This window comes from Fragaria vesca, linkage group LG3, assembly GCF_000184155.1.
Source record: "Fragaria vesca subsp. vesca linkage group LG3, FraVesHawaii_1.0, whole genome shotgun sequence".
Taxonomy (NCBI): Eukaryota; Viridiplantae; Streptophyta; class Magnoliopsida; order Rosales; family Rosaceae; genus Fragaria; species Fragaria vesca.
In genome coordinates, this window is record NC_020493.1 from 15,253,288 (window position 1) to 15,268,269 (window position 14,982).

Below are 14,982 nucleotides of genomic sequence, written 5' to 3' on the forward strand. Positions count from 1 at the left end.
AATATCTCTCACTGTTTGAAATATCTCTCACCGTTCATGTATATAAATGTCATTTTATTTTATACATAAAAAATGATATATATACCATAATTTGAACATAGTATAAAATAAAATGGTATTTATATACATAAACGGGGAAAGATATTTCAAACAATGAGAGATATTTCAATCTAGGTTTTATTAAAATATTTATGTATGTATTAAGACATATCTCTCACTGTTTGAAATATCTCTTATCACGAGGACAAGACTTGGCAAAACATGAAGCTTGATGCGGCAAAATTTGGCCTAAATGAGCAAGATCCTCATGAACAATCACAAAAACTTCCACAATCACTTGAGAAGCCACCGCTTCAAGTACAATCACAAAAACCTTCACAAAAGGAGACATTAGATTTTCTAAGACATATTACAAATATTAAAATAGTTGCTGCCATCATAAATATGTTATGAAACATCACAACTTAAGTGGCAGCAATTTCGTACAGGAATTTTTTTTTCCTTAATTTGGAGGGAAATCCTATCCTTGATCTTACCTCAATCCCAAACCCTCCCTGGGGTTAATAAAATGTGTAGATTAACAAGAGTTTAACTAGAGCAAAATATCTTACATGCGTCACTATCTTGAGTCCCCAGTCTACAGCAGCCAACATCTCCAATATAGGATAACTTGCAGTTCGGGCAATTAAAAGGTGAGATCTACTATAATAGCTTATAAGTTATGCTCAACCATTTCTCAGCGACTCCTGCAGAGCATATTGGTATTGCTCATTCAAAGTGGCTATTTTACTGAAAATGTGACTGTTCAATCATCAACGAAACAACTCACATCCAGAAAGCAAGGAAAACAAGATTTCATGTAATAGCAGCAAGTTTTTGGAAGATTTCAACAATCACCAACATTGAAAAGAGCAACAATTTTTCATGAAGCTCAGAAAAGAGTTGAAACAGTCAAATTTAACCAATACTAGAGGGGTGCAAGCAACACGTATGTGAATGTGAAAGATGTAGCCTACACCTTACTCTTCGAGACAAAACTCAAGGAGGACAGGAAAACTTTTTTTACCCCTGTTTGTCTAAACAGGTGCCTAGACAATAGTAGGGTATGTCTAAAACACCAACCATAGAAGGAGAGGGAGAGCAGGAATAATGAGACTAGATGGTACCAGGTTATGTCCTAACAACTCTAAGTAAACAACAACTAACAGCCAAGGATTCAATGCCCAGCCATCTTAGCTATGCGTCTATTAGGATGGTCAAACTCTCAGCAGCCATACATAGTGTGAGGAAACAAAACAAACAAATATGCTGCAAAGAACGACAGCACCGAGAAATAAACTTCCATAGCACATCAAGCATATTTCATACACATAGATTTGTCATGTCTTGACAATCAACAACTAGCAATACGTTCAGATGTGACTAGCAACATAATAGGTTGTAAGTTTTAGACATGGATTCCAAATACTCAAGTCTATATGTACTTAACTACTACTCGGTACCCTCACAAAGTCATTTGACTAGACAATAGCACCTCCAGTTTGGTGCAGCATGGCATCTATCTCATCCCCATCCTCCATCTCCAACTGCAATAAACAACACTGGGTCAAAATTCATAAACTAAACAGCAAAAATATGCACAAGAACAGATAGTTAGATGCATAAAGCAACCTCATCTGGAGTCTGCTCAGCCCTGAGACGGCGTCCATCAAACAAGAATGCAATGGCGTTGAAGTCCACTGACTGGCGATCACAGTAAGCATTCATAAGCTTCTTCAACTGAGTGTTTCGCTTGATCCGGAAGAACACCTCATTCCCATCCTAGAAAAATAAACAACCAAACTATTAGGTCAACCTCAATTTTGTCGAAAACAACAAATAAAATCACATACAAAGTTTCATTACAACATTCTTCATCAACAAAACAAACCCTTAAACCCTCTCTTAGTCATGATTTACCATCATAACATGCTATACTGTCCCAATTGTTAATAAAGATAAAATCAGTTCCAAAATTACCCAAAATCAAGAAGACCCAGCATCAGAAAGTAAAAATTGTATGAAAACAAAAAATAAAAATCAGAAACATGGAAAAAAAACTAACTAATCTGGACATGGAAAAATACTAAATAATATATACTGAATTTGATAAAACAAATCAAAATCAAAATACAGAAATTAAAAGATTTTGGAGAAGCAAAACCTAAACCTAAGAGAGAGAGAGAGAGAGAGAGAGAGAGAGAGAGAGAGACCTGGCTCTTGACTTTGAGGTTGATGTGAGCGGCCTGGTCGGCGGGCTTCTTGTCCTCCTCCTGGTTAGTGACACCCGACATGTTCTCTCTCTGCAGCGGCGGCGATCTGACTGAGATTGGAGGTCTCCAAACACTTGCTCTCAAGTCTTGTTCAAAGTAGAGACGGTTTTGCCTTCTGTCTCTCGTTAACCTACCTTTTTAACTCGATATGGACCCTTGAATGACGTTTGACTATTGGTCGGCCCGTAAATTATTGTACCACATGATGAATTGGGCTTGGCCCGGTTATATGAATTGTATTCATTTTTAAAGAAAATAATATACATTATTAAAATCTTTAACAAGCCCCACCGTTACATATGTAATAAGTCTGTGAGGTTCGAACTAAGCAACATGTCACGACTTATCCTTACATACAGTATGTGGTTTGTGTTCACTAAAATCTGCTCTGCTATTGTTGTTAGACGTACATACCATCTTACTATTTGCAATAACCAACCAAGGTGAAAGAAGTGAGAAATAGTATAATGGATTACAAGAGATGATTGGCGCCAGATGGAGAAAGATTGATAACGGGTCTTCAAATGGACTAGAATGGATCTAATCTAGATCATGATGAATCTAGTAGATACTTGTTGCTACCCAACATCCAAGAAGATGAGAAGAGGCTGATTACTAGCCCAACATGCTCGGCTTCACCAAAATGAGAATTGGGTCTCGTACATTTGAAGAGATCGATGTAGAAACCAAGAGGCAAAGATGAGTCATACAGATATATTGCCAATTAGTCTGTTATCAATTCTGGAATGGAAGATAATTCCAATTTCCAAATGTGCAAAAGCAGACGAAACATTGGGATATGAGAGAGGTAGGCCTCATTGTAGGGTAGGACTTTAAATAAGTCAACAAAACTTAGGTCCGAGTAGGGCTGAGTCAAGGCTTCAATATGGAAGTCTTTCCATGCTCTTAAGGCCTATATGGCCGAAAAGGCAAGGCCGGACCGGCCCTTCAAATAAGGCTGGAAAAGTCCTTTTGTTGTTCAAGTAATTCAATACTCATTTCTTCTCTCTTCTTATTTTGTTTTGGACCCGACTTACTTGACCATGGCTGGTCAGCTTAAATAGACACATGTCCATTTGAGGACATAAGCTTAAATGCGTTTATGGTTCTCGACTCATGTTTGGGTTAACGATAGTCCATCATGGTTAGCTATTGGGTGTTGTTTTCTCTGATGTATGTTGACTGTTTGGTTATCAATGGTAATTCCACATTCTAAAAAACAAAACAAAAAGACTGTTGATACCCAAAAAATCAATATTCATGCTCAATGGATATTCTAAGCTCAATAAAGAAATACACATGCAAATCACATTTGAAATACAAAAGTTACATATTTATTTGAATATTTATGTCACGCACTCTTGAGGCTTACAAGTTTGGGTGTGGTGTGGAAGGTAACGGAAATACATGAGACTCATTCTCGGTTTTGGTTGTTGGTGATTTTGGACTTGGGACCGAAATCCATCCCCAACAATCTAAATCGCTTAACGGGTTTGCAAAGATGAGATAACCCAAACCCATATGCTTAACTTAAATCACCTACTTTAACCCTAATGCAATAGTCTTTCTACCCAATCAAACAAATAGTATTTTCTTTAAACCCCACAGTAAGTCATTTTCTTATACGCCAAGCATAAGTCCCTAACAACCTTTTCTTCTACTCTGTTCTAAGCTCTAGCCCCTAGCTATTCCAATATGCACATCTATCAACACATAACAACAGCTTTTCCTTAAAATATGCTGCTCCAATTCCAACTTCACGCATCACCTCTTAATCTTGTGGTCACTACGGTGTTTTGTACATTTGAACTCATCATGATACATCTCTTTGATTGTCCAGCAGACTTGCCTCATTCACTTGTGTATTAGTCTCACCCCATCTAGCCTATAAATAAAGCTTTTAGTTGCTGCAAAGAAAGACAACTCTCACGCAGCTGAACATACAACCCTTAAGCAATACATCCTAGATCACTCAAGCAAGCCTCAAGCAACAAGCCAAGCATTCCTAGCCTCCAATCCAAAGCCATTCTCAAGCTCTAAACAACCCCAAACCCATCAAACACCACCAAATCCTTATTTTCCTTACTACAACATATTACACCGCAGCAAACATTTAACCATGGCAAGTTCTCATCTTATGTAACTCATGTGCTTCTAGCTCCCACGCCTCATGCCATCTTGCAAGCTATTTCATGTATTTTGTTCATCTATCATGCAATCAAAACAACATCAAGTTCATGCCTCCAGATCACAAGCAACATGTCACCGCAACAAGCTATTATCCTCGTAGCAAACCAATATTACTACACAGGGGAGATCCTGGGGAAAACACACACAAAGCTCCTTGAAGCTTTGGGCCCATTTCTTAAACTCAGAAGGGGTAAAAAGAGGAAATCAAGTCATTCAAGCAAATCTGGCAACCTCTGTTCAAAATGACCCCAACAAAGACTTAAATTCATTCAATCTGAAAGTTGCTTCAGCCAATAAAAATGTTATCTCTCTCTAAACCCTAAGAGGCGGCAGCTCATCTCTTCCATTTGTGTCTCGTCCGGCGACAACGGGAGTGGGCCTCTAGCCTTGCTCTTTGGTTGCTGTCGTATGGAGAGTATCGACGACGCAATTTTTTTATTTATTTTTATTTTTATTTTTTAAAAAACTTTTTATTAAATAACTCACACACCCTACATATGTCAATGAGATTTGAACCTATGACCTCAAAGTTGTTAGTTAACACCTTAACCAACCAGACCACAGCTCACTGACGCAATTGTCCGTGGACTCCTCTAGGTTTAGTTCTATGCGCAAGATCTAGATCAAATTTGGCTGGGTTAGAGGAAGATGGTGTATGCACGACTTCAAATTGGTAATCATCTGTTGATGCAAATTCTTGCGTGATGGAAGAAGCTAATTTCAGCAAGGTTGATCTCTGTGGTGGTTTAGATTTGCGATGTCGCAGCTTGTTTTGGTTGTGGTGGTGAAGGTTGGAGTCGTTGCAGTCGGCCAGTGAGATCGTACATCCGAGTGGAAGGTTGGTGGACTTAGTCCATTTGCTTCATGGGCCTTGTGTTATTGGGCCTTCGTGGACTGTCTTTGGGCCACTATTTAGTATTAGTTTAGATTAGTTAGGGTTTATGCTTTCTATTTTCTTTAGGTCTTATTCCTTTAGGATACTATCACACGTCTTTGTGATTCTATGTCCTATAGACTATGCGTGAATACGATTAATGAGTTGTTTATCATATGTACTAGTGTGGGTCTAGGCTCACAACTACTTATCTATATGTAGATGGTAATGGTAGAGTATGTAATGGTTGTTTCTGGCCTTCAAGAAATCAATATATCAGGTCGCAGTTGACATTTTCAAAAACAATTCATTCAATCTAATCTTGATTTAACATTCAAAATCTCTCACAAAATGTCAATTGTATTTGCAACACACAAAGTCACAAATAGACAGATTGATCGTTGTTGAAGAATAACTAATACAAAAACACGAGTGTAACTGCCTACAGTATACCGTTCCATGGTAGCTCGCAACAATTTTCACAACCGGGTTGGTGCGGCATCGCATCAATTTCAACCATATCTTCCATTTTCAACTGCAAAATTCATAACACAGTCAGAAATTGAATATATATGCACACCAATAAGCATATGATATTTGCACAGATGGAGAAGGAGGAATAATGGGACCTCATCTGGGGTCAGATTGTCTTGAAGACGACGACCTTCCCACAAAAAAGCAAAGCAATCGACAGGCATTGAAATTTGATCACAGTAAGCCCTCATAAGACTAATGATCAGTCGAGTGCTTTTGTTGATCCTGAAGTGCAATCTGTTATTGTGCGTGACCTGCAAAACATGAACCAATGTCCAAAACCACTTCCAACATCGACAATAAATTACATAGAAAAAGCGTTGTAATATGACTGATATCGATATTAAATTACATAGAAAAAGCGTTGTAATATGACTAATATATATCCATTGCAGGAAAAGAAAATGAAAGAAAATTGATAGCATCAGATAGCAGGCGATAATCCTCTTATGCAATCAGTAAGTACGTAGTATCATCATCATATGGTGAACCTTGTAAAAATAACTTTAGAAAAAGTGAAATTACTGTATTAATTTCTTTTATTGTTTATTTATTGGATTCGCAAAGCATATTTAGGTTTTACATTCATAAGAGATTAGTTTTAAGGAACTAAAGCTAAATCGTAAGAGAGAAAATCTGAGAGGGGCAGACCGGGCTACAGACTGAAACATTGATCGTGCCAGGATTGGCAGTGAGCTGAGTGCGTGGTCTAACCGAAATTGCATCAATGACATCCCCATCTTCCATTCCCAGCTAAAGGAAGAGGCATTCAGTCAGATTAACCAACTCAATTGTAAAAACTGCATTCACAGAAATAGGGTTGCGCATATATATGGACCTGATCTGGAGTCGACTCGGCCAAAACAAAATGACCTTTGTACACGAATCGAATATCATTGAGTTCCAATGACAGTCGCTCACAGGAAACATCCATAACCCTCCTCAGATCACAGTTTCTCATCACATTGAAGTATACTTCATTGTCGTTCTACAAATATTAACAGAAAAAGTTCAATAGAAGCATATGAGAACTAAATAGATCATGTAAAAAGTGCTATAACATCTGTTCTCAGCAGACCTAACAAAATTTTGAATGGTAAATAAAGAAACAGAAGATTGAGCATATATACAAGGCATCCCCTTATAAAACAGACATTTCTATTCTGATATTCAAGAAAGTAAATCTCGTTTCATGTATTATGTATTATGAACAGTATTCTTTGCTGGGAAAAACAATGACAACTATCAAAATTAACCGACAAAAACATCAAACAGATCAATTGGAAAGCATATACAAAAGGAACAAAATTTTCAGTTTCCAACTAAACCTAGCTAGTTAAACCCTAAAAGAGAAGGAGAAAGGATAGGTTGGTTGAGTTTACCAGGGAGTACTTGATCTTGAGGTTGATGTAGGTGGCTGCTCCGCTGTGTGATCCCACTATCAATCTACGACGTTTGATGCCTCCCATTTTCATAACTTGAATGAGTTTGTTTCTCTGCTCCTCACTATCTTAGGGAACCTCTCAGGCTCTCAGTCTTCACACCCTTTAAGTTTGTATCAGACTTGCATGCTTTGGTTTACGAAAGAGAAGGAATCTGTGTATATGTATCAAACAATTTGTGTTGCTTATCTTTTGTGCATCATTCGTGAACAAAATCTAGAATATAGTAATCAAGAATGAAATTAAAGCTAGATTAGATTGTACCTTATATTGAAGTTGAATAGATGCGTCGTTGCTCTGTGGAGGTGACTGCGGTGGAGCTGCTGAAGAAGGTGACTGCGGTGGTAGATAGGTGACTGCGGTGATGAGGGTAGTTGTGGATTTGGCGTTGAAACGGAGGTTGTAGTTGAATTGAGGAAGAAAGATCAATTGGGCTTGGGCCCGATTGCGTGATTGGTGGGCTCGGCATGGAGGCCTGCAGAGGAGCAGATGGACTGGATGACAAAACGAACTTAAATTCACCTGAATCTGATTGTGATTGTACCTGTAACTGCTTGTATGAGAAGTGTGTTTCGTTAAATAAAACATGACGCGACACATACACACGACTGGTTTTTGGATCTAAACAATGATAATCTTTACGTTGGGGACCGTAACCTATAAAAACACACTTGACAATATGATTAGACAATTTATTAGAGGGAAGACAACCTAGATGTGGAAAACCTGACCACCCGAAAACCCGAAGAGAGGAATATGAAGGAGAATGACCATAAAGACGTGTGTGAGGAGTATCCCAATTGAGAGTAGGAGTGGGAAGAAGGTTAATGAGATAAACAGATGTGAGAATAGCCTCAACCCAAAGATCTTGAGGAGCAACTGAGGTGACAAGAAGAGTGCGGGCTATTGTGGCAATATGACGATGTTTTTTTTTTCAGCAAACCCATTTTGTTGTGGAGTGTATGGACAAGAAAACTGTTGTTGGATACCCAGAGAGTCACAAAAATGGGAGAAGGCATTGTTGACATATTCGGTGCCATTATCACTTTGGAGGTATTTAACAGAACCATGGAAAATATTACGAATCATGGCAACCAATTTTTGAAAGTGAGTAAGAACCTCATTTTTCCGCCGCATGGGATAAATCCATGTATAACGAGAGTATCTGTAAAAAGAACATAATACTTGAAACCAGATACAGACACGGTAGGAGACATTCAAACATCACTATGAATTATAGAAAAGAGAGAAGAAGCGGAAATATGATTTGAAGGAAAAGGTAATTTATGCGACTTGCTAAGTGCACAATTATCACAGAAAGAATTAAAAGAACGTTTGGAGCCAAGAGTGGACCTTAAACGAGCCAATACGAAAGAGGAGGGATGACACAAACGGTTGTGCCAAAGAGACGAGTAAACAAAGGAAAGAGCTTGAGGGGTTGAGGACTCAGAAGACAAGAGAAGCGGATAGAGATCATCTTTACATGGGCCCTGAAACAAGAGACGATCAGTGCGTAAACAATAAATTTGATAGTAATCGGGAGCAAACAAGAAGAAGACAAGATTATCTTTTGTAAAACGAGATAAATTGACGGAATGCAAATGACATTTTGAAGGGAAAAATTAGAAGAACCCAATGTCAATGGGAGGCTACCAGTATGGGAAACAGATATTGAGTCCCCATTACCCATATATACATCATATGGTCCACCATAAGATTGAGGATTGTTGACCGGCATAGATGTCATGTGATGGGTTGCACTAGTGTCCGGGTACCAATTGAGATCAAAAGCAGAGTGGACTCCAGCAAAAGGGGCAGCAGTACTCGAACCGAAAAACCGGTGCGGATGTTGGGGAAGCCCAGGTTAATGTGAGTAATGATTGAGGTCCTTGAGGCTGTTGTACGCCAAATTTTTGGTGTTGCGGGGAAAAGAAATGTTGTTGTTGTAGTGAAAAAGAATGTTGGTGCAGCGGGGAAAAGGATTGGTGCAGATGGATGTGACAATTCTGGCCGGCGTTGAAACAGTAGGCAGAGGACCGGTGATCACGTCGGTTGGAGGAGCCATGATTGGATATTGTTGTAGCCATGAGGAAGAGAATGAAGCGAGTAGGAAGAAGATAGAGGGAAGGATTGGAGGAATTATGATGATTGTTTGGATAAAGGAGGAGGATATTGGAGAAAAAAAAATTGTAAAAGACTCGAGAGAAGAAGACTGGAAATTTGAGGAAGGAAGACGAATGGAGGAATAACAGGTGAGGATACGAGTCCTATTCTGATACCATATTGAAGTTGAATTTCCTTAAGATTTGTATTTGCAAGTATACACATATATGACAGATTTACTGTTGTTTATAATGGTACTATTAAGCTAATATGAAATATACAATTACTACAAGATAATATTTATCTACTGCAGTTATAATATTGAATCAAAATATGAATACTTTAAGACAGGAGAATCAGGTGGCTTGATTTGAGAAAAAGATTGAGGTTGTCTAACACCTTATATAAAATCATGGTTTCGTGACCTTCATCATTATTTTAGTTGTTATTGTCTTCCTTTTTGGTTTGTTTCTTGGTACATATACAGTAGTACTGTAGTACCATTTTGATGCAACGAAGATGCAGATTAAAGCAATAACCGAACTCGACAGATTTATCAAGCCTCCCGTATATTTCTTAGTGGAGAAGATCGACACGAAAGTGCCTAGGCATCACAAAAATGCAAAGTGCGCACTGTACAAAGTCACAAATCATACCAAAACCTGTATAAATGTCAAGCACATGCATCTTCTACTTTGTTTTTGGTGAACTGAAATAATGACCTTATCGACCAGGCTGACCAGAACCCGTCCACACTAGGGAATTCCAAACAAGTCCGGCCATATCACCTGCCTCTTCGATCGCTCAAGTGTTCATTCCAAACCGATCCATTACTACCATTAGTTTTTATATGATTTCATACACTGTGATCTTTCATTATGGCTGATTGATGACAAATCTAGCTTGCTCTGTAAGTCTTGTGGGCAATGATTCTATTCCCATATCTTCTCAACTAAACTACCTAATTCTAACGTGTTTCCAAAGGAAAGGAACCAGTTCTGTGATGAATTTAACATTTTATGTTGTTTTATTTGCCTGTAAAATCTATTTACTCATGGCCAAAAGTCAGTCACCTAATGAAAGATTATATAACTACTAACTACCACATTCCGATATCAGTGATCCAATGAAGGATTGAACGAAAGTGAACACATTCCGATTCTACAACTCATCGGGAAATCTCAGCGACTCAGTTAATGATGGATACCGATCATACCGCATCTGGAGTGGCACTACTACATGCATTTCAGTCGACATACACCTATTGAAGATAGAATTTTCAAGAAAAATATCATTTCCGTTTTACAGAGACGTGTGTATAGAGTCATGTCTCTATAGCCAACATAGAATATGATAGAAACGACCGACTTTGAGACCAAATTCAGTGTCAGCATTCAATAATAATACTATGTAATGTCCAGATTTTTTCAACTCAATTGTTGAAATTCATGACGTTTTTGTAGTTTATTCTATAATTTCAACTCTATCCACAAATTGGTAGGCTCATTCGAGCTAAACACGAATGAATATGTTTTGGCATTGCGGCATGGGGTTTCTTGGTTTCAGATTGGAGAGGGATGTCCTCAATTCATTTAACCTTTGAGCAAGTTAGGCAATTTCACACAAAGGGGCGGTTTGTGTAGTGATAATGATTTCCTAACTCATCTCATGTTTTTCTATATCAATGTTAATGAAATTCAAACAAGTTCTGACATTCATATTTCCAGTTTATCTCTACTACTATAAAGTGAGGGATTTAGAAATTCACCAAATTTTGTTTTACCTATATTATCCTTATTGTGTTTAGTTAAAACAATCAAGTTGAAAGGTTAGTATAGTAAACAAAAAAAAAGAAAATAAAAATAAAAATAGGAGTAGAGAATTGTGAAAAGTTAAGATTTATAACTGCAATAAGAAACTCTCCATTACACACACTAACTTCACAAAAAGTGGAGTTAACAGCTACAAATGAGAAAGAAAAAAAAAATACTATTAATAACGCCTTCTACACACGAGTTTCACGGGTATAAATGCTAGTTTCAAATTATCAACGTGTGTTATAACTCATCAACTCTATCATATATATATTTAACTTTATACACTTGATTAATCAATACCCGTTCAAAATGCAAAGCAATTACTGTATATCGATTTGTAATGTTAGATATGTGTAAATACTAAACCAAACAATGTAATTGAACTGCTTCTCGAATATATTATGGTCAGCCATGTAACAAAATGTAATAGCTAGTTAGTTAAGCAACTAACATTTTTGGGAAAAAAAATTACCCTTGGCAATGGATGGTGATGGAAAACGAAATAGCTAGCTAGATTACGTATAGAAGTGAAAAGAAATAGTATGAGGATGAGTCTGCTCATCAACATCCCAACAAGATCACATTTCATCAAAAAAGAAAAAGAAAAACATCCCAACAAGAACAACCTCCATAACAATACTCTCAAACTGGAAAGAGCTAGCAGACAATCCAACGTTCAGATTTAAACTTGTACCTACCAAATAATTAACAACGTTCACATTTTTGGGGCAAACTTATTATTTTCCTCTGAAACATCATCATTCTAATTCACAAGTTAAAGCCGATATGGACAGAAGAAGTTCATACCCTGCAGCACCATCTTCCCAACAGTGACAAGTCGGCCACCAAACCACAACCCCACATCCAAGCACCACCGTCAGATCCAATAACATAACACGTGTACGCCTAGATTAAATAGATCCCAATGATTAGCTAGGGTAGGAGAACCATAGTAGAATAGTTCAAAACTCCCATAATCAGTCATCAGAAACCGAAAGAAAACGGTCACCTTTATTTTTCCGGCCGTTGCGGGTCGTGTACGAAGTAAATGGAGCTTACAGCCTAGACAGGCTCTCCCATTTTCACCATTGCCACTCCTTCGTGGCCCCACTCCCCATTTTTCCCACTAACCCCCACTCCCTCCTCGATCTCCTTCATCGCACTCGTACACTACTCTATATAACTACGTCTGCTCTCACCAATTTCCAAACCTTGAAACCTCTCACAAGCTAGCTCTCCTGCTTCTTCCTCCACCAGAACCAGAGCTATCCAAAATGACCACCTTCACATTCTCAGTTTTAGCCTCTCTGCTTCTCTCATTCTTCTCCGTCGCCTTTGCAGCTGGTACGTAAAAAGTTCACATACATACATTTACATACATGCATATATATTCTGTAGTCTGTACTATATTGTTGTATTGATCTCGGGTAAATATGTTCTTGATTTGCAGAAAAGGGTAACATCGGAATTAACTATGGCCGAATAGCGAACAATTTACCGGCACCAACCAAAGTGGTCGACCTGCTCAAATCGCAAGGCATCACCAACGTCAAGCTCTACGACACCGACGCCGCCGTTCTCACAGCCTTGGCCGACTCGAACATAAGCGTCATCGTTTGTCTCCCGAACGAACTTCTCTCCTCCGCCGCAAAAGACCAGTCGTTCGCCGACAAATGGGTCCAAGCCAACATCTCCCACTACTACCCCAAAACCCAAATCGAAGCCATAGCTGTCGGAAACGAAGTCTTAGACGACAAGAACAACGCCACTGACTTCCTCGTACCCGCCATGAAAAACATCCACGCTTCCTTAAAGAAGTACAACCTCGACTCCTCCATAAAACTCTCCTCCCCGATTTCCCTCACTGCCCTCCAAAGCTCCTACCCGCCTTCTGCCGGGTCTTTCAAACCCGACTTGGTCCAACCCGTCATCAAACCCCTCCTGGATTTTCTCCAACAAACTGGGTCGTATCTCATGGTTAATGCCTACCCGTTTTTCGCTTACGCGGATAACTCCGATGAAATCTCCTTGGATTACGCCCTGCTTAAGCAGAACCCGGGCAACGTGGACTCCGGTAATGGCCTTCGTTACATGAGTCTGTTGGAGGCCCAACTCGACGCTGTTGTTTCTGCCATGTCAGCAATCGGGAACGAAGATTTGAAGATGGTGGTGACGGAGACGGGGTGGCCTTCTAACGGCGACGAGAACGAGGTTGGTGCTGGCAAGGAAAATGCCGCGGCATATAACGGGAACTTGGTACGTAGAGTCTTAACGGGAGGTGGAACGCCGTTGAAGCCTCAGGAGCCGCTCAACGTCTACTTGTTCGCTCTCTTCAACGAGAATCAGAAACCGGGGCCAACATCGGAGAGGAACTACGGGCTGTTCTACCCGGACGAGATGAAAGTGTACGAGATACCACTCACGGCGGCGGAGCTCAGTAAGGACCAGTCAACACCGGTCAACGAGAGCAAGACCCAAGTGCCAACGCAACCATCGGGGAACACGTGGTGCGTGGCGAATGCGAATGCCGGAGAGGAGAAGCTTCAGGCGGCACTGGACTATGCTTGCGGAGAAGGAGGGGCGGATTGCCGTCCGATTACTGATGGGTCCACGTGTTTCAATCCCAACACGCTTGAGGCGCACGCTTCGTATGCGTTCAATAGCTATTACCAGAAGAAGGCTCGTGGAACTGGAACCTGCAACTTTGGAGGTGCAGCTTATGTTGTCTCTCAACCTCCGAGTACGTTTTCTTCACTGTTAAACTTTGTTTTTTCGATTTATGGTAAATTTTTATCATCTTTCGAAGCATGTGATATAATTATATTTGGTCTAATTAGGGCTGGATTTTTATGCAGGGTATGGGACATGTGAGTTCCCAACAGGTTACTGAGGGAAGAGAAAGATGGAGTGGACTATGGAGTCCGAGTATTATATTATTTAGGGTTAGATTATTTGATTTTAGGGAAATTATTCAATTGAATTTTCTTGCATTTGGTATTTACTATTGTTATTATTACTATTTCTCAAGGCGATTAGATACGGTTGTTATCATTTGGTTTGACTCGCTGTAATTACTATCATTTCATTTCCTATTTATATAGATTTCTTATCTATCTCAATCATCTATATCTTCCTTTTCCCTGTCTTCGTCTTTATCGTTCATTCTCTCATACATTGCATGTGTAGTAGTTAAATATCATGTCATAGTTAATTTTCAGATTGTTCTTATCGATCATTTTATGAACAAGACTGAAAAAGACAATTAAAAAGATAAGTCACTATATACAATCAAAGAATAACGCATTACGCATTTCCAGTTGAAAGAGCCATTCTCCCCAAAAAAAAAAATTGAAGGAGCAAGAAAATTATCCCAAGCAGATTGACCAAGAAGCTAGGCTAGAGGACGACTTTCGCAGACGTGATGAAATTATCATTCTCTCAAAACATGGTTGATGATTAGGGCTGCCACTTGGTTTGGTAAATACCAAACCGATCGAAAATCGACCGAAAATTTATGATTTGGTAAACCGAATTTTGGTAATCGAAATCAAAAAAACCGAAACCGAGAAATACCGAAAAAGTTGGTTTGGTTTTTGATAAATACCGAATTTACCGAAATTCTAATTATTTAAAAACTTATATTTCTAAAACACACAGACTAATAATCTTATCTCACGTTTTCAATTGTATATACCCATTTAGTAAAAAAC

At 38.9% G+C, this 14,982-nt stretch overlaps 3 protein-coding genes across 3 annotated transcripts; 1 reads left to right on the forward strand and 2 right to left on the reverse strand.

Moving 5' to 3' along the window:
• Window positions 1-1,297: 1,297 nt before the first annotated feature.
• Window positions 1,298-2,474, reverse strand: LOC101301274 (small ubiquitin-related modifier 2-like). Its single transcript, XM_004294393.1, has 3 exons — window positions 2,253-2,474; window positions 1,672-1,821; window positions 1,298-1,586 (listed from the first exon to the last, which is right to left on the reverse strand). Exons 1-3 carry the CDS (start codon window positions 2,331-2,333, stop codon window positions 1,521-1,523), a joined length of 297 nt encoding a protein of 98 aa, XP_004294441.1. The 5' UTR covers window positions 2,334-2,474; the 3' UTR covers window positions 1,298-1,520.
• Window positions 2,475-5,673: 3,199 nt separating this feature from the next.
• LOC101298689 lies at window positions 5,674-7,910 on the reverse strand. The gene is made up of 6 exons (XM_004294385.1): window positions 7,617-7,910; window positions 7,293-7,506; window positions 6,749-6,898; window positions 6,562-6,663; window positions 6,006-6,164; window positions 5,674-5,911 (listed from the first exon to the last, which is right to left on the reverse strand). Exons 2-6 carry the CDS (start codon window positions 7,383-7,385, stop codon window positions 5,819-5,821), a joined length of 597 nt encoding a protein of 198 aa, XP_004294433.1. The 5' UTR covers window positions 7,386-7,506; window positions 7,617-7,910; the 3' UTR covers window positions 5,674-5,818.
• A 4,528-nt stretch (window positions 7,911-12,438) lies between these two features.
• On the forward strand, window positions 12,439-14,399 carry LOC101291904 (glucan endo-1,3-beta-glucosidase 13-like). Its single transcript, XM_004294361.1, has 3 exons — window positions 12,439-12,616; window positions 12,723-14,012; window positions 14,128-14,399. The coding sequence occupies exons 1-3, from the start codon at window positions 12,547-12,549 to the stop codon at window positions 14,160-14,162; spliced, it is 1,395 nt and encodes a 464-aa protein (XP_004294409.1). The 5' UTR covers window positions 12,439-12,546; the 3' UTR covers window positions 14,163-14,399.
• Window positions 14,400-14,982: the final 583 nt, after the last annotated feature.

Coding starts and splice junctions, on each gene's coding strand:
- LOC101301274 (XM_004294393.1), bottom strand. CDS start 2,333: ATGTCGGGTGTCACTAACCAGGAGGAGGACAAGAAGCCCGCCGACCAG. Junction 1,822..2,252: donor ACCTCAAAGTCAAGAGCCAG/GTCTCTCTCTCT, acceptor TTATTTTTCTAG/GATGGGAATGAGGTGTTCTT. Junction 1,587..1,671: donor CTGAGCAGACTCCAGATGAG/GTTGCTTTATGC, acceptor TGTTTATTGCAG/TTGGAGATGGAGGATGGGGA.
- LOC101298689 (XM_004294385.1), bottom strand. CDS start 7,385: ATGAAAATGGGAGGCATCAAACGTCGTAGATTGATAGTGGGATCACAC. Junction 6,899..7,292: donor TCAAGATCAAGTACTCCCTG/GTAAACTCAACC, acceptor TAATATTTGTAG/AACGACAATGAAGTATACTT. Junction 6,165..6,561: donor ATGTTTCAGTCTGTAGCCCG/GTCTGCCCCTCT, acceptor CATGTTTTGCAG/GTCACGCACAATAACAGATT.
- LOC101291904 (XM_004294361.1), top strand. CDS start 12,547: ATGACCACCTTCACATTCTCAGTTTTAGCCTCTCTGCTTCTCTCATTC. Junction 12,617..12,722: donor CTCCGTCGCCTTTGCAGCTG/GTACGTAAAAAG, acceptor CTTGATTTGCAG/AAAAGGGTAACATCGGAATT. Junction 14,013..14,127: donor TGTTGTCTCTCAACCTCCGA/GTACGTTTTCTT, acceptor ATTTTTATGCAG/GGTATGGGACATGTGAGTTC.